At 37.7% G+C, this 22,874-nt stretch overlaps 1 protein-coding gene across 1 annotated transcript in view; it reads left to right on the forward strand.

The window, feature by feature from the left end:
* The window catches only part of NECAB1 (N-terminal EF-hand calcium binding protein 1), a 183,620-nt gene that overhangs the window by 60,041 nt on the left and 100,705 nt on the right, over window positions 1–22,874 (forward strand). Inside the window, exon 4 of the mRNA XM_060127738.1 lies at window positions 16,694–16,791. Within this exon, the coding sequence (XP_059983721.1) occupies window positions 16,694–16,791 (98 nt within the window). The remainder of the gene's footprint in view (window positions 1–16,693; window positions 16,792–22,874) is intronic.

The raw sequence follows: 22,874 nt of genomic DNA on the forward strand, positions 1-22,874 counted from the left end.
TACTTGGCACATTTATAAAATCACCTAAAGGAGTTGTAGAACAGTTTGAGTGACACTAATCTATATCCCCTCAAAATAACTCATTCTTAGATTTTTGACTGATGCCTTTATTCACAACATGTTCTAACTCTCTTTTTTTGTCTTGGTCATCTCAGTTATTTTCTTTCCTATCTAATACAATTCTTGGGAAGTTACAGCAAGGTACACACTGTGGGCCTCATCTAAGCTCATGAAAATGCTTTGTGAGATTAGTTGCCAGTGTGATCTTTGTGGAAGCTAGTTCTCTGGTTCTGACTTGGAATTCTTGGGTCAGATCCAAAAACTCAACAACTTGGAGGACTGAGATGCAGAATAGAAGAAAACTCTGTAATCTGGTGATGCGACACCACCAATTAAGTACAGTAGTGAAGGAGGAAGGGAGAAACTAACCTTTGGTTAGCATTTCTTTTTCTTGTTTTGGCCACACAGCTTGTGAGATTTTAGTTCCCTGACCAGGGATTGAACCCATGCCCTCAGCAGTGAAAGTGCAGTCCTAACCACTGGACAACCAGGGAATTCCCTTGTCAGCATTTTAATAGAGAAGATGTTACATTGAACATCCATGAGGAGATAATTTCCTTTCTGACAGATAATTTATTAAATGCATCTGTTTATAACTCTTGCTCTATTTTTTAATTATACTCAATACTCAGACTCTTACTTTTCAGAGCCTCTTCTCTTAAACTGAGGAGAATTGGTTCTCACACATTTCCATATGTGCTATACAGTTCTCTTTTGCTCTTGCCCATGAAACCCTATTGGTTTTCAAATTGGCTCTTGTACACAGAGGGCACAGGGAAACCAAAGAAAGAGGCAGACCACTCCACATTGGTAGGTGGCAGGTTTAGTAGACAAGGGAACTTACCCTTCCATACAAGGTTTACATACAAGGCTTGTCTTAGGCAGGTAGAAAACGAGTAGAGCTCTGCACCCTCCCACCAGAATCTTAAGTTTATATAGAGGTCTTAACTGGATTCAGTCACATACAACAACGTCCAGATTGCTCTCTCAAGGTAGTGTCCTTGAAAATGGCTCCCACTGTGGGAATGTTGGGGAAAGCATACACTCCAAGGACAGGAAAGTGGATGAGGAGCCTCCAATTGCCCAGGTATAACTTGCAGTTCAACCAGTGGTCACGTCCTCTACATTACCTTCTCCAAACCCACATATAGGTTTCAATAAAAGTAGGTCTTTTCTCCTGGAGGTTATCCCAGTTACAAATGACAAGAGTTTGAAAGAGTAAATATTTGTTCTAAATTTTTCTCTGTCTAATGCTAAACACATTTGCCCAGCTCACATTGGTTACATGATTCAAATAAGGAACATGAGTCATAGTAATAGGAATAAAACGTTAATTAGTTCAAGCTTAGCCACTTCCAAAGCCACCCCTGACCTTCCCTCCCTGCTTGCCATATTTTGGGGTATAAAGATATACTGCTGAAATTTCAGGCTCCTACCCACTACCACCTCAAAGCTTTGATATGACCTATGGTCCTTTTTCTGTGACTAACTTACTCCTGGCAATTGATTCTACTCTTGTCTCTCCTGATGGTGTATCACCAGTATTCCCCAAACCTTCCATAGTGTGTTCAGATAACACTTTTAATAGAAAAAATTGAGGATGTCGTTCTCCTTTTCAAAATTGCTCCATGGCTCCCCATTGCACGTAGTGGTTCTCAAATCTAATATGCCATATAATCTCCTAGTGAGCCTGTAAAAAAAAAAAAAAAGAAAGAAAAATGATGAGGCCTGGGCCTCAGCTGAAAGATTCTGATTTAATAGATGAGAACTATCAATAATATTCATTTCTAACAAGTATATCAGGGCAGTGCTTCTCAAACTTCAATGTGCCTATAACTCACCTGGGGGCTTATTAAAATGCAGATTCTGATTCAGTATGTCTGAGGTGGCATTCTAACAAGTTCCCAGATGCTGCTGATGCTGCTGGTCTACAGGCCAAATTTTGAGCAGTGAGGCTCTAGGGAATTCTCTGGAGGATCTGATGAAGGTGGTCAGAAACACTGACCTAGACTTCAGGATAAAACTTAGAGCACCTAGCAAGGAATATTTCCAAATATTCAGCTTCCTCTCTCATAACTGATTTGTAGCATCCCGCTTCCGTGCTGTCTCTTCTCCTTAAATATCTCCCAATCCTGTCCCTTATATCCTACCAATGCTGAACAACACATACTCCTACAAACATGAGAAGATATCATCTGCTTCCATGCCTTTGTTTACCCTCCCTCTGATCATCCAGCAGATTACTATTTATCTGTTAATTCAGGCCTTGTTGATGTGTCCTCTGTGAAGCTCTCTCTGACTTACTCCACATGAACTTGGGTGTTCTTTGCTCTGTATTTAAATTGCACACTGTACCTGGCTCTTTCTTGAACCATTGTCTTGAACAATGATCATGTGTATGGCAGTTGCTTGTTGGAGTGTTTATTTCCCCTACCTACCTGATTGTAGTCTTCTTAAAATAGAGGCTCTGTCTTTTTATCATTGTATTCCAAGTTCCTAGTATAGCATTTGACACATAGAAGGCACTAAGTGTGTGTGTTAAGTCATGGAATGAGTAAATGAACCCTCATCATGATGAAGTGAAGAGGGAATTATTTCCTTTCATCTATGTTAAATGTCCCTGACTTTTCCACCTAACTTCCCTCTTTGAGTTCATTGGACCCCTACTCGCCCTGGCACATGTCCTGCAGTGTGTAACTTTAAAACAGTTTGAATGACACTGCACTCTACCACCTCAAAATAAACATTACAATTAGATCCACAACTTAAGCTCCTGTTCAGAGCTTGGGTGTTGTAATTCTCTCTTCTCAGTTACTTCCTTTGTAATTGGGGAGTGATTGTTTTTCTCCTAACTACTTTGAATAGGTGAGAAGAACAAATGAAAGGAGGGAAGGAAGGAAGGAAGGCAGGCAGGCTACATAGTCACCTCTGAATCCTCTAATTATTGTCTTCTCATGTGCTTTATCAGCACATGACTGCATAGATTTGATTTCAAATTGGAAAGGCAACTTATGTTCTTTCCAGGGATCTTTACTGATTGAGCCAAATATCTTCTATATGAATTGAAATATTTATTTTATTTATGTTTTAATTGAAGTATAGTTGATTTACAATATTGTGTTAGTTTTAGGTGTACAGCATAGAGATTCAGTATTTTTACAGATTATATTCCGTTATAGGTTATTAGAAGATAATGGGTATAATTCCCTGTGCTATATATCTTTGTTGCTTATCTATTTTATATAGAGCAGTTTGTATCTGTTAATCCCATAACCCTAATTTGCCCCTCCCTTCTTCTCTCTCCTCTTTGGTAACCTCAAGTTTGGTTTCTATGTCTGTGAGACTGTTTCTGTTTTATATATAGATTCATTTGCATTATTTTTAGATTCATACATAAGTGATATCATATACTATTTTTCTTTCTCTAACTGACTTATTTCACTAAGCATAATGTTCTCTAGGTCCATCCACATTGCTGCAAATGTCAGTATTTCATTCTTTTATATGGCTGAGTAATGTAGTACTGTGTATATATATATACACACACACACACACACACACACACACACACACATCTCCTTAAGCCAGTTGTCTGTTAATGGGCATTTGGGTTGCTTCCGTGAATTAGTTATTAGAGACAGTGCTGCCATGAATATTGGGATGCATGCATCTCTTTGAATTAGTGTTTCTGTTTTTTCTGGATGTATATCCAGGAGTGTAATTACTGGATCATATGGTGTTCTATTTTTAGTTTTTTAAGGAACCTCCATACTGTTTTCTATAGTGGCTACACCAATTTACATTCCCACGTGCAGTATATGATGGTTCTCTTTTCTCCACATCCTCTCTAACATTTGTTATTTGAAGACTTATTGATGATAACCATTCTGACAGGTGTGAGGTGATACCTCCTTGGGGTTTTGATTTGCATTTCTCTAATAATTAGTGATGTTGAGCATCTTTTTATATGTTTTTAACCATCTGTGTGTCTTCTTTGGAGAAATGTCTGTTTAGATATTCTGCCCATTTTTTGATTGGATTGTTTGTTTTTTTGATATTGAGCTTCATGAGCTGTTTGTATATTTTGGATATGAACCCCTTGTCAGTTGCATCATTTGAAAATATTTTCCCCCATTCCATAAGTTGTCTTTATGTTTTGTTCTGGTTTTCTTTGCTATGAAAAAGCTTTTAAGTTTAATTAAGTCCCATTTGTCTATTTTTGCTTTTATTTCTTTTGACTTAGGAAACTGTACCAGGAAAATATTGCTATGATTTATGTCAAAGAATGTTTCGCCTATACTCTCTTCTAGGAATTTTATGGTTTCATGTCTTACATTTAGGTCTTTAAACCATTTTGAGTTTATTTTTGTATGTAGTGTGAAGAAATGTACTAATTTCATTGTTTTACATGTAGTTGTCCAGTTTTCCCAGGACCACTTATTGAAGAGACTGTTTTTCCTTCATTGTATATTCTTGCCTCTTTTTTCATAGATTAATTGGCCACATGTGAGTTTATTTCTGCACTCTCTATTCTGTTACATTGATATATGTCTCTGTTTCTGTACCAATACCACACCATTTTGATTACTATAGCTTTGTAGTATAGTCTGAAGTCTGGGACAGTTATATCTTCAGCTTTGTTCTTTTTTCTCAGGATTGCTTTGTCTTTGGGTGTTTTGTGGTTTCATATAAATTTTAGGGTTATTTGTTGCAGTTCTGTGAAAAATGTCCTGGTTATTTTGATAGGGATTGCATTAAATCTGTAGATTGTTTTGGGTCGTATGGCCATTTTAACAATATTAATTCTTCTAATCTAAGAGCATGGGATATCTTTCCATTTCTTTGAATTATCTTCAATTTCCTTCATCAACTTTTTATAGTTTTCAGAGTATAGGTATTTCACCTCCTTGGTTGAATTTATTCCTAGTGTTTTTTTGATGTGATTATAAATGGAATTTTTTTTTACTTTATCTTTCTGTTAGTTCACTATTAGTGTATAGAAACAGAACAGATTTCTGTATATTAATTTTTATCCTGCTACCTTGCTGAATTCATTTATTAGTTCTAATAGTTTTTGTGTGGAGGCTTTACGGTTCTTTAGATAGAGTACAATGTCATCTGCAAATAGTGACAGTTTTACCTCTTTCCTTCCAATCTGAATTCCTTTTATTTCTTTTTCCTGTCTGATTGCTGTAGCTAGGACTTACAATACCATGTTAAATAGAAGCAGTGTGAGTGGGCATCTTTGTCTTTTTCCTAAATTTAGTGGGAAGGCTTTCAAGCTTTCAGCATTGAGTATTATGTTAGCTGTGGGTTTGTCATAAATGGCCTTTATTATGTTGAGACATGTTCCCTCTGTACCTACTTTGATGAGGTACATGAATCATCATGAATGATGTTGAATTTTGTCAGATGCTTTTCCTGTGTCTATAGAGATGATCATGTGGTTTTTGTTTTTCCTTTTGTTAATGTGGTCTATCACACTGATTGATTTATCATTATATAATGCCCTTCTTTGTCTTTTATTATAGCCTTTGTTTTAAAGTCTATCTTTTCTGATATAAGTATTGCTATCCCCACTTTCTTGTCATTTCCATATCTTTTTCCATCCTCTCACTTAAAGTCTCTGTGTATCTTTCTTCCTGAAGTGAGTCTTTTGTTGGCAGCATAATGGAGGGTCTTGTTTTTTAATTCAATCAACCACTCTGTGTCTTTTTACTGGATCATTTAGTCCATTGACATTTAAAGTAATTGTTGATAGGTATGTACTTACTGCCATTTTATTCCTTTTTTCCAGTTGTTTTTGCAGCTCTTCTTTGTTCATTTCTTGTTTTTGAGTTTCTCATTGTGGTTTAATGACTTTCTTTTGTCATATTCTTGAGGTCCTTTCTTTTTGGTTTTTGTGTACCTATTGTAGGTTACCATGAGTTCCCCATAATTATACCTACTTGCTTTAAACTGATAATCATTTGGTTCAAACACATTCTAAACACATTTTATTTGTTTTTCAATATACCTTCTAGCTTATCTAAGTGATCTTCAATCCTTACTAAAAATTTGCCATTCCTGTTGGAATTTTCCCTTTCCTATAGATTCTTCCTTCTTTACCAGTTAGAGAAGACCCTTCAAAATTTCTTTTATGGTATATTTAATATTGATGATTTTTTTTAGTTTTTGCTTGTCTGAGAAATTCTTTATTTCTCCTTCTATTCTAAATGATGATCTTGCTAGGTAGAGTATCCTAGGTTGCAGGTTTTTCCCTTTCAGGACTTTGAATGTCGCTCTCTTCTGACCTGCAAATTTTCTACAGAGAAATCAGCTGATAGCCTTATCAGGGTTCCCTTGTAACTGACTCTTTGTTTTTCTCTTGCTGCCTTTAGAATTCTCTCTGCAACTTTTGCCATTTTAATTATATGTCTTGGTGTGATCTTTGTGTTCATCTTGTTTAGGACCCTCTGTGCTTCCTGTACCTAGATATCTGTTCTTTCTTTAGTTTTGGGAAGTTTTCAGCCATAATTTATTCAGATACATTTTTGATCCCTTTTTCTCTCTCTTCTTCTGGGACCCCTATTATGTGTATATTGGCACATTTTATATTACTTCATAGGTCTCATATATTGCTTTTATTTTTTCTTTTTCATTTGTCTTTCTGTCTGCTGTTCTGATCGGGTGATTTCCATTATTTCATCTTCCAGATCACTTATGTATTCTTCTGTGCCATTTAGTTGGCTATTCATTACTTCTAGAGTGTCTTTTTATCTCAGAAATTGAATTGTGTATTTTCGATTGGGTCTTCTTTATAGTTTACAGTTCCTTGTTAAAATGGTCTGAGTTTACTCTTTTTTTTCTTTTAAACTAAATTAAATTTATTTATTTTTAAACAGCATGTTTAAAAATTGTGGTGTTGAAGGAGTGTTTTTATGTGGGAGCATCCCTGTGTAGACTCTTTGTGTCCACTGTCTTTTGTGTAAGGGCTGGTTTTGATATGGATGCCAGCCACATATTTCCTCAGGGTGTGCTGGCTGCTATCCCTTTTAGAGAGGGTGTGTTTGGTGTTGGAGTATCTAAAACCTGTGCAGAGTGTGAGGCAGGACTTCCTCTCTGCTCCGTGGCTGTCTCTGCCCTGTCAGGGGTGGGGTTTGCTCCCAAGTTGCTGGAGTAGAAGCCTTGAGGGTCAGGCTGGAGCTGGCTCTCTTCCCTTTAAGTGTGTGTTTTTCCTTCTCCCTGTACTGAAACATTTGCCTCAAAGAAGTGGAGTGCTGAAGTAAGTGGGACTCATGCACTTATAGTGGTCTGGTATGCTGCCTGTGTGTGCATCTACAGCTCCCCTCATCAACATGTTAAAGTCACATATTTTCCCCTGCTGTGGTTATCTCAGATCTAGTGCAAGTTTGTGGTTAAGATTGCATATGACAGGAGAATTCACTAGGCTAGGACTTGGGGTAGGGGCATTGTGGTTAGAGGAATTGAAGTGGCTGAGCTGCTGGTAGAGGTCTGGACTGCTTCTGGGACACTCTTTGGGTAAGTGGCAATGTTGGCTGCTGCTGTCCCACCTGGACCACACCTCAGGCCCCCAGGCAATCTCTGTGTTGCTAGATCAGGTCTTTTCTCAGGACGTGGCTGCCCTAGGAGCCAGACCCTATACCAAGCTCAGAGCCTGTACCAAGGCTGTGGCATGGAGTGAGTGGGCTGGGATATTCGCCTAACTCAGATTGGGGAGTGTGGTGAGGCATCAGCTGCTAGGGCAGACTTCTCTCTGCCCTGTCTGTTGCCAAGCCAGCACACACACCCTCTTTGTGAGTGGAGTCTAGGCTTCTCCAGCCTTTCTATCTGTCCCAATGGTTCTCCCAGCAGCCAAAGGAAAATAAGATGTGCTTATCTCCTCCACATCAGACCCAGGATGGGGACACCCAGTCTGTGGCTTGATCCCCTGACTCCCCAGGGCAAGAGTCTGCCTATGCAGTCTTTCTTTTCCTCTTAAATCCTTCCCAGGGGCACAGGTCCCAACTGGACAATATTTTTCCCATCCTACCCAGTTACAGGGGACTATTTCTTGAATCCTTTGTTGTATAAGAGTTCTTCTGCCAGTTTCCAATTAGTTTTCTTATGAGAATTTTTCCACATGTAGGTGTATTTTTGGTGTGTTTATGGGGGCAGGTGAGCTCCATGTCAACTTATTCTGCCATCTTTATCCTCCTCCCTGAAATATTTATTTTGAAAGATGGCTTTCCTTCTTTTTTAAAACAACCATGCCATTAACCAATAACCATTTCAGAAAAATATTGATTTCTCTAAGCAAATATAAGGTTTTGCATTTATGTCTATTATATTTCAACTTACTACCTTGGGATCAATATATATTCCATACCTTTAATTTTAATTATAACATCCAATATAATATTTATTCTAACCAACTGAAAAATGTGTTAACCATGCCTTTTCCTCTGTCTAAATTATTTAAAAATAATTAGATAATGACAGGAATATTTACATGGAAGTTTTCATAGGAGACTGCCCTTGTGTTTAAATTCTTACCTTTGAAGAGAGCATACCTTTCTAAAATGTCTCCCAGAAGAAACCATAACATTTCACTTAATTTCTCAAAAATTACTGACCTAGAGAAGTTTATAATGATATGCTTTTGGGAACAGCTATTTTTTTTTTTTTTTGCTAACATCCTTACTGGAGTATAATTGCTTTACAATGGTGTGTTACTTTCTGCTTTATAACAAAGTGAATCAGCTTTACATATACACATAACCCCATATCTCCTCCCTCTTGCATCTCCCTCCCATCCTCCCTATCCCACCCCTCTAGGTGGTCACAAAGCACTATGCTGATCTCTCTGTGCTATGCGGCTGCTTCCCACTAGCTATCTATTTTACATTTGGTAGTGTATATATGTCAATGCTACTCTCTCACTTCATCCCAGCTTACCCTTCCCCCTCCCCTTGTCCTCAAGTCCATTCTCTAAGTCTGCATCTTTATTCCTGTCCTGCCCCTAGGTTTTTCAGAAATATATTTGTTTGTTTTTTAAGATTCCATACATAGGTGTTAGCATACAGTACTTGTTTTACTCTTGCTGACTTACTTCACTCTGTATGACAGACTCTAGGTGCACACAACTCTCTTCAAATAACTCAATTTCATTACTTTTTATGGCTAAGTAATATTCCACTGTATATATGTGCCACATCTTCTTTATCCATTCATCTGTCAATGGACACTTAGGTTGCGTCCATACCCTGGTTATTGTAAATAGTGCTGCAATGAACATTGTGAACTTTTTCAATTATGGTATTCTCAGGGTATATGCCCAGTAGTGGGATTGCTGGGTCGTATGGTAGTTCTATTTTTAGTTTTTGAAGGAACCTCCATATTGTTCTCCACAGTGGCTGTATCAAATTACATTCCCACAAACAGTGCAAGAGGGTTCCCTCTTCTCCACACCCTCTCCAGCATTTATTGTTTGTAGATTTTTTGATGATGGCCATTCCGACTGGTGTGAGGTGATACCTCATTGAAGTTTTGATTTGCATTTCTCTAATGATTAGTGATGGTGAGCATCCTTTCATCTGTTTGTTTACCATCTGTATGTCTTCTCTGGAGAAATATCTGTTTAGATCTTCTGACCACTTTTGGATTGGGTTTTTTGTTTCTTGATATTGAGCTCATGAGTTGCTTATAAATTTTGGAGATTAATCCTTTGTCAGTTGCTTCATTTGTAAATATTTTTCCCATTCTGAGGGTTGTCTTTTCATCTTGTTTATGGTTTCCTTTGTTGTGCAAAAGCTTCTAAGTTTCATTAAGTCCCATTTGTTTATTTTACTTTTTATTTCCATTTCTCTAGGAGGTGGGTCAAAAAATATCTTGCTGTGATTTATGTCACAGCAAGAGTGTTCTGCCTATCTTTTCCTCTAAGAATTTTATAGTGTCTGGCCTTACATTTAGGTCTTTAATCCATTTTGAGTTTATTTTTCTGTATGGTGTTAAGGAGTGTTCTAATTTCATTCTTTTACATGTAGCTGTCAGGTGTTCCAGCACCACTTATTGAAGAGGCTATCTCTTCTCCATTGTGTATTTTTGCCTCCTTTATCAAATATAAGGTGACCATATGTGCATGGGTTAATCTCTTGTCTTTCTACCCTGTTCCATTGATCTATATTTCTGTTTTTGTGCTAGTACCATACTGTCTTGATTACTGTAGCCTTGTAGTATAATCTGAGGTCTGAGGTCTGATTCCTCTAGCTCCTTTCTGAAGATTGCTTTGGCTATTCGGGGTCTTTTGTGTTTCCATACAAATTGTGAAATTTTTTGTTCTAGTTCTGTTAAAAATGCCATTGGTAGTTTGGTAGGGATTGCATTGAATCTGTAAATTGCTTTGGGTAGTATACTCGTTTTCACAATGTTGATTCTTCCAATCCAAGAACATGGTATATCTCTCCATCTGTTTGTATCATCTTTAATTTCTTTCATCAGTTTCTTATAGTTTTCTGAATACAGGTCTTTTGTCTCCTTAAGTAGGTTTATTCCTAGGTATATTATTTTTGTTGCAATGGTAAATGGGAGTGTTTCCTTAATTTCTCTTTCAGATTTTTCATCTTTAGTGTATAGGAATGCAAGAGATTTCTGTGCATTAATTGTATATCCTCCTACTTTACCACATTCATTGATTAGCTCTAGTAGTTTTCTGGTAGCATCTTTAGGATTCTCTATGTATATTATCATGTCATCTGCAAACAGTGACCCCTTTACTTATTCTTTTCCAGTTTGGATTCCTTTTATTTCTTTTTCTTCTCTGATTACTGTGGCTAAAACTTCCAAAAGTATGTTGAATAATAGTGGTGAGTCTGGACAACCTTCTCTGTTTCTGATCTTAGAGGAAATGGTTTCAGTTTCTCACCATTGAGAAGATTGTTGGCAGTAGGTTCATCATATATGGTCTTTATTATGTTGCCATAAGTTCCCTCTATGCGTACTTTCTTCAGGGTTTTTTTTATCATAAATGGGTGTTGAATTTTGTCAAAAGCTTTCTCTGCATCTATTGAGATGCTCATATGCTTTTTCTACTTCATTTTGTTAGTATGGTGTATCACATTGATTAATTTGCGTGTACTGAAGAATCCTTGCATTCTTGGGATAAACCCCACTTGATCATGGTGTATGATCCTTTTAATGTGCTCTTGGATTCTATTTGCTAGTGTTTTGTTGAGGGTTTTTGCATCTATGTTCATCAGTGATATTGGCATGTAGTTTTCTTTCTTTGTGACGTCTTTGTCTGGCTTTGGTATCTGGGTGGTTGTGGCCTTGTAGAATGAGTTTGGGAGTGTTCCTCCCTCTGCTATATTTTGGAAGAGTTTAAGAAGGATAGGTGTTAGCTCTTCTCTAAATGTTTGATAGAATTCGCCTCTGAAGCCATCTGGTCCTGGGCTTTGGTTTCTTGCAAGATTTTGAATCACAGTCTCAATTTCACTGCTTGTGATTGGTCTGTTTATATTTTCTATTTTTTCCTGGTACAGTTTTGGAAGGTTGTGCTTTTCTAAGAATTTGTCTATTTCTTCCAGGTTGTCCATTTTATTGCCATATAGTCGCATGTCGTAATCTCTCATGATCCTTTGTATTTCTGCAGTGTCAGTTGTTACTTCTCCTTTTTTATTTCTAATTTTGTTGATTTGAGTCTTCTCCCTTTTTTTCTTGATGAGTCTGCCTAATGATTTATCAATTTTGTTTATCTTCTCAAAGAACCAGCTTTTAGTTTTATTGATCTTTGCTGGCATTTCTTTTCATTTATTTCTGATCTGATCATAAAGATTTCTTTCCTTCTGCTAATTTTGTTCTTTTTCTCTAATTGTTATAGGTGTAAGGTTATGGGTTTTTTTTGTTTTGTTTTTTTTCATGGTATGCAGGCCTCTCACTGTTGTGGCCTCTCCCATTGTGGAGCACAGGCTCCGGACATGCAGGCTCAGCGGCCATGTCTCACGGGCCCAGCCGCTCCACAGCATGTGGGATCTTCCCAGACCGTGGCATGAACCCATGTTCCCTGCATCGGCAGGCAGACTCTCAACCATTGCACCACCAGGGAAGTCCAAGTTTATGTTTTTTATTAGAGATGTTTCTTGTTTCTTGTAGTAGGATTGTATAGCTATAAACTTACCTCTTAGAACTGCTTTTGCTGCATCCCATAGGTTTTGGGTTGTCGTGTTTTCATTGTCATTTGTTTCTAATTATTTTTTTGATTTCCTCTTTGATTTCTTCAGTGATCTCTTGGTTATTTAGTAGTGCATTTTTATCCTCCTTGTGTCTGTATTTTTTACAGGTTATTTTCTGTAATTGGCATCTAGTCTCATAGCGTTATGTTTGGAAAAGATACTTGATACGATTTTAAATTTCTTAAATTTACCAAGGCTTGATTTCTGACCCAAAATATGATCTTTCCTGGAGAATGCTCCATGAGCACTTGAGAAGATAGTGTATTCTGTTGTTTTTGGATGGAATGTCCTATAAATATTAATTAAGTCCGTCTTGTTTAATGTATCATTTAAAGCTTGTGTTTCCTTATTTATTTTCAGTTTGGATGATCTGTCCATTGGTGAAAGTGGGGTGTTAAAGTCCCATAAGATGATTGTGTTACTGTCAATTTCCCCTTTTATGGCTGTTAGCATTTGCCTTATGTATTAATGTGCACCCATGTTGGGTGCATAAATATTTACAATTGTTATCTCTTCTTCTTGGATTGATCCCTTGATCATTATGTAGTGTCCTTCTTTGTCTCTTGTAATAGTCTTTATTTTAAAGTCTATTTTGACTGATAAGAGACGTGCTATTCCAGCTTTGTTTTGATTTCCATTTGCATGGAATATCTTTTTCCATCTCCTCATTTTCAGTCTGTATGTGTCCCTAGATCTGAAATGGGTTTCTTGTAGACAACATACATATGGGTCTTGTTTTTGTATCCATTCAGCCAGTCTATGTCTTTCGGTTGGAGCATTTAATCCATTTACATTTAAGGTAGTTATCGATATGTATGTTCCTGTTACAATTTTCTTAAGTGCTTTGGGTTTGTTATTGTCAGTCTTTTCCTTCTCTTGTGTTTCCTGCCTTGAGAAGTCCCTCTAGCATTTGTTGTAAAGCTGGTTTTGTGGTGCTGAATTCTCTTTGCTTTTGCTTGTCTGTAAAGGTTTTAATTTCTCCATCGAATCTGAATGAGATCCTTTCTGGGTAGAGTAATCTTGGTTGTTAGTTTTTCCCTTTTATCACTTTAAATATGTGTTGCCACTCCCTTCTTGCTTGCAAAGTTTCTACTGAAAGATCAGCTGTTTACCTTATGCGGATTCTCTTGTGTGTTATTTGTTGTTTTTCCCTTGCTGTTTTAATATTTTTTCTTTGTATTTAATTTTTGTTAGTTTGATTAATACATGTGTTAACATGCTTCTCCTTGGATTTATCCTGTGTGGGACTCTCTGCGCTTCCTGGACTTGATTGACTATTTCCTTTCCCATATTAGGGAAATTTTCAACTATAATCTCTTTAAATATCTTGTCAGTCCCTTAGTTTCTCTCTTCTTCTTCTGGGAGCCCTATAATTTGAATGTTGTTGCATTTAATATTGTTCCAGAGTTCTGTGAGACTGTCCTCACATCTTTTCTTTTTTCTTTATTCTGTTATGAGGTATTTATTTCCACTATTTTATCTTCCAGTTCACTTATACATTCTTCTGCTTCAGTTATTCTGCTATTGATTTCTTTTAGAGAATTTTTAATTTCATTTATTGCACTTTTCATCATTGTTTGTTTGCTCTTTAGTTCTTCTAGGTCCTTGTTAAATGTTTCTTATATTTTCTCCATTCTACTTCCAAGGTTTTGGACCATCTTTACTATCTTTACCCTGAATTCTTTTTCAGGTAGACTGCTTATTTCCTCTTCATTTGTTTGGTGTGGTGGGTTTTTACCTTGCTCCTCATCTGCTGTGTGTTTCTCTGTCTTTTCATTTTGCTTAATCTACTATGTTTGGTTCTCCTTTTCATAGGGTGCAGGTTTGTAGTTCCTATTGTTTTTGGTGTCTGCTGCCAGTTTCTAAGATTGGTTCATTGGGTTCTGTAGGTTTCCTGGTGGACAGGACTGGTGCCTTTGTTCTGGTGGATGAGGCTGGATCTTGTCTTTCTGGTGGGCAGGACCACGTCTGGTGATGTGTTTTGGTTTGTCTGTTACCTTATTATGATTTTAGGCAACCTCTCTGCTAATGGCTGAGTTTGTGTTCCTATCTTCCTAGTTGTGTGATATAGGGTGCCCAGCACTGTAGCTTGCTGGTTGTTGGGTGGAGCTGGGTCTTAGCATTGAGATGGAGATATCTTGGAGAGCTTTTGCCGTTTGATATTATGTGGAGCCAGGAGGTCTCTGGTGGACCAGTATCCTGAACTCAACTCTCCCACCTCAGGGGCACAGGCCTGACACCCTGGCGGGGCACCAAGACCCTGTCAGCCCCACAGCTCAGAAGAGAGACAGAAAGAAAGAGAGAAAGAAAGAAAGGAAGAGAGTTATTAAAAATAAAAAATATAAAAATATTAAAAATGAGAAAATGAAAAAGTAATAAAAAAAGGAAAGAAACAATGAAAGAAGAGAGAAACCAAACCAAAAAACAAATTCACCAATGATAACAAGCGCTAAAATCTATACTAAAAAAAAATAAAAATAAAAGGACAGACAGAACCCTAGGACAAGTGGTAAAATCAAAGCTATACAAGCAAAATCACACAAAGAAGCAAAGACATACACACTCATAAAAAGAGAAAGAGGAAGGCTTCCCTGGTGGCACAGTGGTTGAGAGTCCACCTGCCAATGCAGGGCCACGGGTTTGTACCCCAGTCCAGGAAGATCCCACATGCCACGGAGCAGCTGGGCCCATGAGCCATGGCCCCTGAGCCTGCGCCTCTGGAGCCTGTGCTCCGCAACGGGAGAGGCCACAACAGTGAGAGGCCCGTGTACCACAAAAAATAAAAAAAAAAAAATGAGAAAGAGGAAAAATATGTATATATATCTAAAAAAAAAAGGAAGAGTGCAACCTAATCAACAAACAAATCTACCAATAATAATAAAGTCTAGATACCACAAAAGATAAACCTAAAACCAGAAAAAATTTAGAGATGGAAAGAAAACCCCAAGTCTACAGTTGCTCCCAAACTCCACTGCCTCAATTTTGGGGTGACTCGTTGTCTATTCAGGTATTCCAGAGATGCAGGGTACATCACATTAACTGTGGAGATTTCATCCACTGCTCCTGAGGCTGCTGGGAGAGATTTCCCTTTCTCTTCTTTGTTCGAACAACATCTGGTGTTCAGCTTTGGATTTGGCCCCGTCTCTGTGTGGAGGTCGCCTGAGGGCATCTGTTCTTCACTCAGAGAGGATGGGGTTAAAGGAACAGCTGATTAAGGGGCTCTGGCTCACTCAGGCTGGGGTGGGAAGGAGGGGTATGGACTGTGGGGCGAACCTACGGTGTCAGAGGCTGGCGTGATGTTGCAAGAGCCTGAGGCATGCCATGTGTTCTCCCAAGGAAATTGTCCCTGGATCATGGGACCCTGGCAGTGGCAGGCTGCACAAGCTCCTGGGAGGGGAGGTGTGGATAGTGACCTGTGCTTGCACCCAGACTTCTTGGTGGCTGCAGCAGAAGCTTTAGCATTTCATATCCATCTCTGGGGTCTGCACTGATGGCTGCGGCTCGCACCCATCTCTGGAACTCATTTAGTCAGTGCTCTGAATCCCCTCTCCTCATGCACCCTGAAACAATGGTCTCTTCCTTCTTAGGCAGTTTCAGACTTCTTCCCGGAATCCGTCCCAGCTAGCTGTGGTGCACTAGCCCCCTTCAGGCTGTGTTCACACAGCCAACCCCAGTCCTCTCCCTGGGATCTGACCTCTGAAGCTGGAGCCTCAGCTCCCAGACCCCACCTGCCCCGGTGGGTGAGCAGACAAGTTTCTCAGGCTGGTGAGTGTTGGTCGGCACTGATCTTCTGTGTGGGAATCTCTCCATTTTGCCCTCTGCACCCCTATTGCTGTGCTCTCCTCTGTGGCTCCAAAGCTTCTCTCCCACCCCCAACTCTGCCCATGAAGGGGCTTCCTAGTGTGTGGAAAGTTTTCCTCCTTCACAGCTCCCTTCCAGAGGTGTAGGTCCCATCCCTATTCTTTTGTCTCTGTTTTTTCTTTTGCCCTACCCAGGTACATGGGGGTTTTTTGCATTTTGGGAAGTCTGAAGTCTTCTGCCAGCATTCAGTAGGTGTTGCATAGGAGTTGTTCCACATGTACATGTATTTTTGATGTATTCGTGTGGAGGAAGGTGGTCTCCACGTCTTACTCCTCTGCCATCTTGAAGGTCTCTCGGGAACAACTTTTTATTGAAGCAGTTGTGTATGTAAATCCAGCTTCATTTTTTCCCTATTTTTTGTAAGATAAAAAGAATAATGGTAACCCTCCAGGACTTTTTCATTTTTAATGAAAGTATATTGACACTTTAGTTAGTCTCATCTGAAAATTTGTCAGTTTTATCCATTTGTTTTACTCATTTATTGTGTAAATCTTCAGTTGATATTTTGTTTTATCATTACCTAAAGGCAAACAAGTATTTATTTCAATATTTTTACTTTTCAGAATATTTTTCTCAGCATTTGGGCGAGTATGAGAATGTACTAACAGCACTTGAAGATTTAAATCTTTCCATCCTGAAGGCAATGGGAAAAACAAAAAAAGTAAGGAAATTTGATTATTATCTATAAAATCTCTTCAAAATATCTTTCTCTTGAAAATCATAACTAGTTCCTAATATATCATGGAAGTACAGATTTGTTTTAATCACTGATAAATTATTTTTTTGATATAAATGAGCTTTTTTATTCATTCACAATACAATTACAAAAAACTTACCAGATTCTAGATACTGTGCTTCATGCTAAGGATACAAAGAGCTGTTCAAATGGCTCTTATTCTGATGGGGAGATAAGTATGTAAACAAGTGATTACAACATAGCACAACAGAGAGAATTACAAGATAGAATACCTTATTCGTGCTGCAGGAGATGACATCTAAGCAATTTGAATTAAAAGAAATAGTTATAGCTAGGCCAAGGAGAACCAGATACAAGTAACATCAGGTACAAATGCCCTCTTTCAGGAGGGACACAGGGCATTCTAGGAATTGAAGATGTCCAATAAGGCTAAAATACAGAAAATCCAAGAGTGGCAATGTGTGAGGTAAAACTGGTGTTGTAGGGAGGGGTCACATCTTTCACAATGTTGCTGGTAAACCTAAAGATTTAGACTTGTATCCTTAATGCAAATGAATTAGCCATTTTAAGCAGAGGTATGACAACTCATGTAGTCTTTTGAAAAGACTGTGTAAGAATTAGCTTGGGATTAGGGTGGAGAATGTGGAAGAACAGAATTAAGAAGATGAGTAGGAGGCTAGTTCACTAATCCAGCTGAGAGATGTTGGTAGTTTGGCAGTACAGGCAGAACAAATGGAGAAACGTAAGTGAATTGCACATATATTTGAGATCACGTCAATAGAATTTGGAGAAGGATTGAATATGCGGACTGGGAGGGAAGGAATTTTCAAGAATGAATCTTAGTTTTCAGTTTGTGTTCCTGGACAGTGGCACTATCTAGACAGAGAATGCTAAAAGAGGGCCAAGTTTAATGAGATAAGATCATAAGTTATATTTTAGACACATTGGGTCTAAACTACATTTGAGACATCTAAGGAAAGTCAAATAAACCATTGGATACATAGGTCTAGACCTGAGAAATGATGTCTAGACTGGAGGTATACAATATGTGAACTGTTAGTGCTTAGGCAAGAACTTGAGTGATGTGTCATCTGAAGAGAGACTATAAAGTAAAGAGAAGAGGGAACCTAACACTGAGCTTTAAGGAACTTCAGCTCTGATGGTGAATAGAGGGGAAAGAGCTAGCAAGCGTGTCTGAAATGGAATGGGAAGAAAGGTGGGAAGAAAGACAGGAGAGTATAGTGTCCAGAGTTGAAGAAGAGAGTTTCATGAAGTAGGAGGTGGACAATAGTGTTGACTTCTATGAAGAAGTCAAGAGAGATGAGAATTAAGATTTCCACTATCAGTAAGTCAAAAAAGACATTTTAGCACATAGAGTGCATAACAAGAAATTTAAAAAATTAAAGAATATACAGAATTTCTGGATAAAGACACCACAGATTAACACATACAAGTAGTTCAGCTTGCTCTTGAAGCTCCATGAAAAAGACTGAAATTAGATATTTTAATGGGGAAATTTATAGCAGCAAAATTTGGAAACTGAAAAGCAAATGGACAACAAATAGTTGATAGAAGACCTGAGATATTTGACTGCTTGGCCTGGACTGAGCAAAAGGAGAAAACCACCAACTTGATTTGTAGAAAGGCTCAGGAATTGGTGGCACTAGTTGTCACTGGGAAACAAGGGGAATAGTAAGGCTAAAACAAGGTGACCTATTAGAAATCTGAGTAGGAAGCAGTTAGATTCCCCCAATCCCCTGTTCTTCTCTACCCAGCTAAGCAACTGTGTCTTTATCAATCCAGGTAGAAAACATACCCTTGTTCTCTGAAAAGGTAAAAGAGAGCCCTGAGGTGGCGTCAGTCATAGCTGAGGGATTAAATAAAAGTTTATGTACTGCATGAAAAGACATCCAGCTCTTTTCCGTAACTTAACTCCAAGTGTGGCAACCAGACATACATCCTCCTGGCAGAAAGGAAGAGGTTGTCTCTGAGAAGTCTAACCAATACAAGAGAAAAGACCTATGAATCCTCCAGTGATGGAGCTTGGCCTGATCTCTCCTCCCATTGTGTAATCAGCTTGTTTGTACCCCATCCTTAAATATGCAGTCAGCCAAGTGCCATCAAGCTTCTTACAGGAAAGAAAGAGACCAAAACAAACTGAAAAAGAAGAAGGAGGGAGGGAGAGACTAAGACAGCGTTCTATGCAGGAAGATGAAAACTTCAAGGTAATGTCCTCAACCTCTTCCAAGAGATAAGAGAAGATATAGTATCCATGAAGCAAGAATAGTATGACAAACAGTGGGCAACCAGAAAATAAGAAAGTGCTTTTGGAAATTTAAACAAGAGAGCAGAAATAAAGACTTAACAGAATTTTGGAAAATAAAGTTTAAAAAGTCTGCCAAAAAGTAAAGCAAAATAGTAGATGAAAAAATGGAATATCAGTCTAGGATCTCCTATATTCAAACAACAAATTTCAGAAAAAGAAAACAGGAAAAAGAAATCTAAATACATTTTCTCTTGACCTCTTCAGGAACATTTGGAAACTGTATAAAATTTTATCCCTTGGGACCTTCTCTCCAGAAATGGTAATTTTTAAAACCTCTGCTTGATATGGCTGGCTTCTCTTTGTTTAGATCTTATCTTAAATACAATGTTCTCATAAAGGTCTTCTCTGATCATCTTGTCTAAGAGAGGCTGTCTTTTTAGAGTAACTCATTTGCTCCTTGCTGGCAATTATCAGCATGAGTAACTATATATTTTTTTGTTTATTTGCTGTCTATAAGGAGGGAGAAAGGCAGTGTCTTTTTTGAATACCCAGAGTCTAGCAATTGAAATGAACCTGACAATTAAAATGAACTCAATAAAAAATTATTGATTGGCTAAATAATTGATGAAATAGATATTCATACAGCTCCAAAGGCTAAAAAATTTTGTGCCTAAAAGAAAAATTGTTCCTAAGTTCATTTAGGAAGCTTTCCAATTTCTACTTAATCAAGGATAAGCTCTTTGATTAAAAAAAGAAAAGAAAGAAAATCAGAAATAGTCAAAAATAAAATTAGAAAGGTTACTTGCATGGTATCTCAAAATGAGTGAAACACAGGAGTTTTGACATTTTTCAAACCACTGTTAAACTGACATTTTCTCCATACTGTCTAGCACAAAGAACCCTTCTGACTGAGAAATCCAGTATTTCTCTTTTGAGAGTCCTTATATATTTTTACCCAGATGAAAAGTCCTGTCTCAGTAGGAAGGGCTGACTGTTCTAGGTTTTTAAGAAAAATAAAATGCAAGCCATTTGTGGTCTATCTTCACTGGCAATACATTTGTCTGCTGTGTGAGAGAATGGACAAAATGGGTTCCAGCTGCTTAACTTAAATTCCAGGAGGTAACTCAGGACAGATATAATCTGTTAACATTATTTTCCCTTCCTCCTCCTCCTCCTTTAACCCCAGCCCTTTGATAGATCCTTAAAGAGTTACCTGGATTATTTTACTTTGCTTATTTTTCTGGAACAAGCACCACAGGTCAAGTTTCAAATGGTCTTGAAAGCTCTGAAGGTAGCTAAAACCAGAACTTCCTGAATTTGAATTACACACACACACACACACACACACACGCAAATTGGATTTGTCAATTTGTTTTTCTTCTTTCTATAATGGGGTGATAAGTAACTTATACCATCAGTATGTGATGTGCTTGTAATCTCAAAGCACATGTAGAATTCTGATGCTTAAGCTAAAATTTAAATGGGGTATCCTTAAGGCTTATTAGTAAGGCTTAAAAGGAGATTATCATAAGCTAAAATGAAGAATGGTGTTCTTAAAATAATTATTTAGGGTGTGATGGTCACGTTGCTGAATGAAGCTGCATCTATATAAAAAATGCATATATATACTATTTAGTTTTCTCCTAAAAGTTATTTTTCAAATAAGCACATCCTCCAATACATCAATGATTATAAGAAAAAATAGACTTGAGTCCTAGCATTGCTGAGCATCTGTCTCTCCCTTGCTTCTTATATCTGCCTTTGGGATCCAAGTTGTTTGTCTCCCTGGCATCTGTAGATGTCTTCATTTCAACCTTTCTATCTCTTCTCTATCCCTATTTCCTTATATTTAGCATATGGGCCTCCCAGGGCTCCGTAATTCTTTCACTAGTTAAAAATTATAATCATTTCATTTATGAGAAGTCTTATTATAAAGAAAAGAAGAAATAGCAATAGGTCTCAGAATTCCTATCTGGGTAAAACATCATTAATTACTATTTTTATATTGGATTTATCCTTATAAATTTCCCTTATTTCAGGCAAAGTATAGGTGCTGAAATACTACCATGTATGGAATAGTGAAACCCTCTTAAGCTCATGGAAGAAACACCCTCTTAGGCTTATAGAAGTCAGGCACTTTCATTCTTCATTATAGTTCCATTACAATCCTTTTAAGTATGCATTAAAAATAAAATGAAAAATATATTCTTAGACTTCAGAGCAACCATAGGAAAACATTTTCCAAAAAGCTTATTTGACATCCCATTTACTCTTTAAAATGATCTTTCGTGTAATGTGTTTAGGGAATGGGAGACAGAGACTCAGGGCATGGAAAATAGGAGAGAAATGTCTTGAGGTTGCAAATTTGGCTCTATAACAGAGAAGCCCTCTGTCAGGCCTAAGCCTTAGAATCTCTTTCAAACTTGGCCAGACTTTTGCCCAGCCTGACAAAGGGGAATCCCAGGTCCTTGGAAAGCCTGCTTCATTAAGTCATGGATGACAGAGTCTGCTAGGAGACCCAGGTCTCCTGAAGGAGTCTGAAGTATTTGCTGACTTATAAAGTGAGAATCCTGGGCAGAGGAACTTGCCATCTCTGTCTGGGGAAGGAGGGAGCAGAACTGAGATCACCTGACCCAGCTCATGTGAGTATGACTTTTGGGGTAATTTAAAGGTGAGATTACGGGTAGGGTACAGACCATGGGGTGGGTGATTAGTTCAAGCAAAGAACATCAACAAAGTGGTAGTTAGGAAGGTAAGGGACAGAAGCTTACAGTGAAGTCAGAGCAGGCTCAGAACTTGGATTGGCACCCACTTGGCAACCGTATCATTAGTTTTTTTTATTGCCGCAGCCCTGCCAAATTACCTGACCACTGACTTACATCTCTGAGCCAAGTTACCAAAGTCCAATGTGTCTTCTTTCCTATTAGTTTAAGGCTAGAGTAGCTTTGACCAAAAAGGGAATGAGAATTAACAATAAGTTCCAGCTAACATTTATATAGTGCCTTAGAGTTTTCAACATCCTTTAATACACATTATTTCATTTATTTTTTGTAATATCCTAGTGAGGAATGTTAGGCAAATGAAAATAGACTTATTTCAAAAATGTGGAAACTGAGTCACAAAGTGCTTAGTTGATTTATTAATAAAATAAATTTAGTGAGATTTAAGCCAAGTGATTTTCATTTGAAATTTTTTGAGGTTTATGTGACTCCATATTGAACGTATTACAAACATGTAATTCTAAGTTGTATCATGGCACAAAAAATTTCTGTTGTTAGATAAATTTGCTCTTTGAAACGATTAAACTCTTCAGAATTTGGCTGTGGATCAGCAAAGGCTGGAGACTTCCAGCTTCTCTGATAAAGTTACTTTCAATTTTGAAAGTGAACAAATAGGTGTCCAGAGCCTAGGGTAATATATGAAAGAAGTATGTAAGAAATTATAGACAGAAGTAGATGATAATTAAATGCTAAAATAATTAAATGCTAAAATCAAAAGATGAATGGTACATATGCAACATTCTAGACAAGGAAGTTCATACATTTTAAAATACATAGTCTAATGTCATCAGAGAAATAGATGTAGCTTTAATTGGAAAACAAGGGAAGTTACATGCCATATTTAGCTTTTTACTTGGAGAATAAATATATCCAAAAGAAAAGCTAATATACCTGAGACCAATAAGCAAAAATATTGGTGGCCCTCTGAGCTCTGGGTAGATTTATAAAGGATCCAATAGCATCCAAGTAGAAGTCCAACTGATTTTTTTCCAAATAGCCAC

The sequence above is a fragment of the Lagenorhynchus albirostris genome, chromosome 17 (assembly GCF_949774975.1).
Source record: "Lagenorhynchus albirostris chromosome 17, mLagAlb1.1, whole genome shotgun sequence".
In the NCBI taxonomy this organism is placed as follows: Eukaryota; Metazoa; Chordata; class Mammalia; order Artiodactyla; family Delphinidae; genus Lagenorhynchus; species Lagenorhynchus albirostris.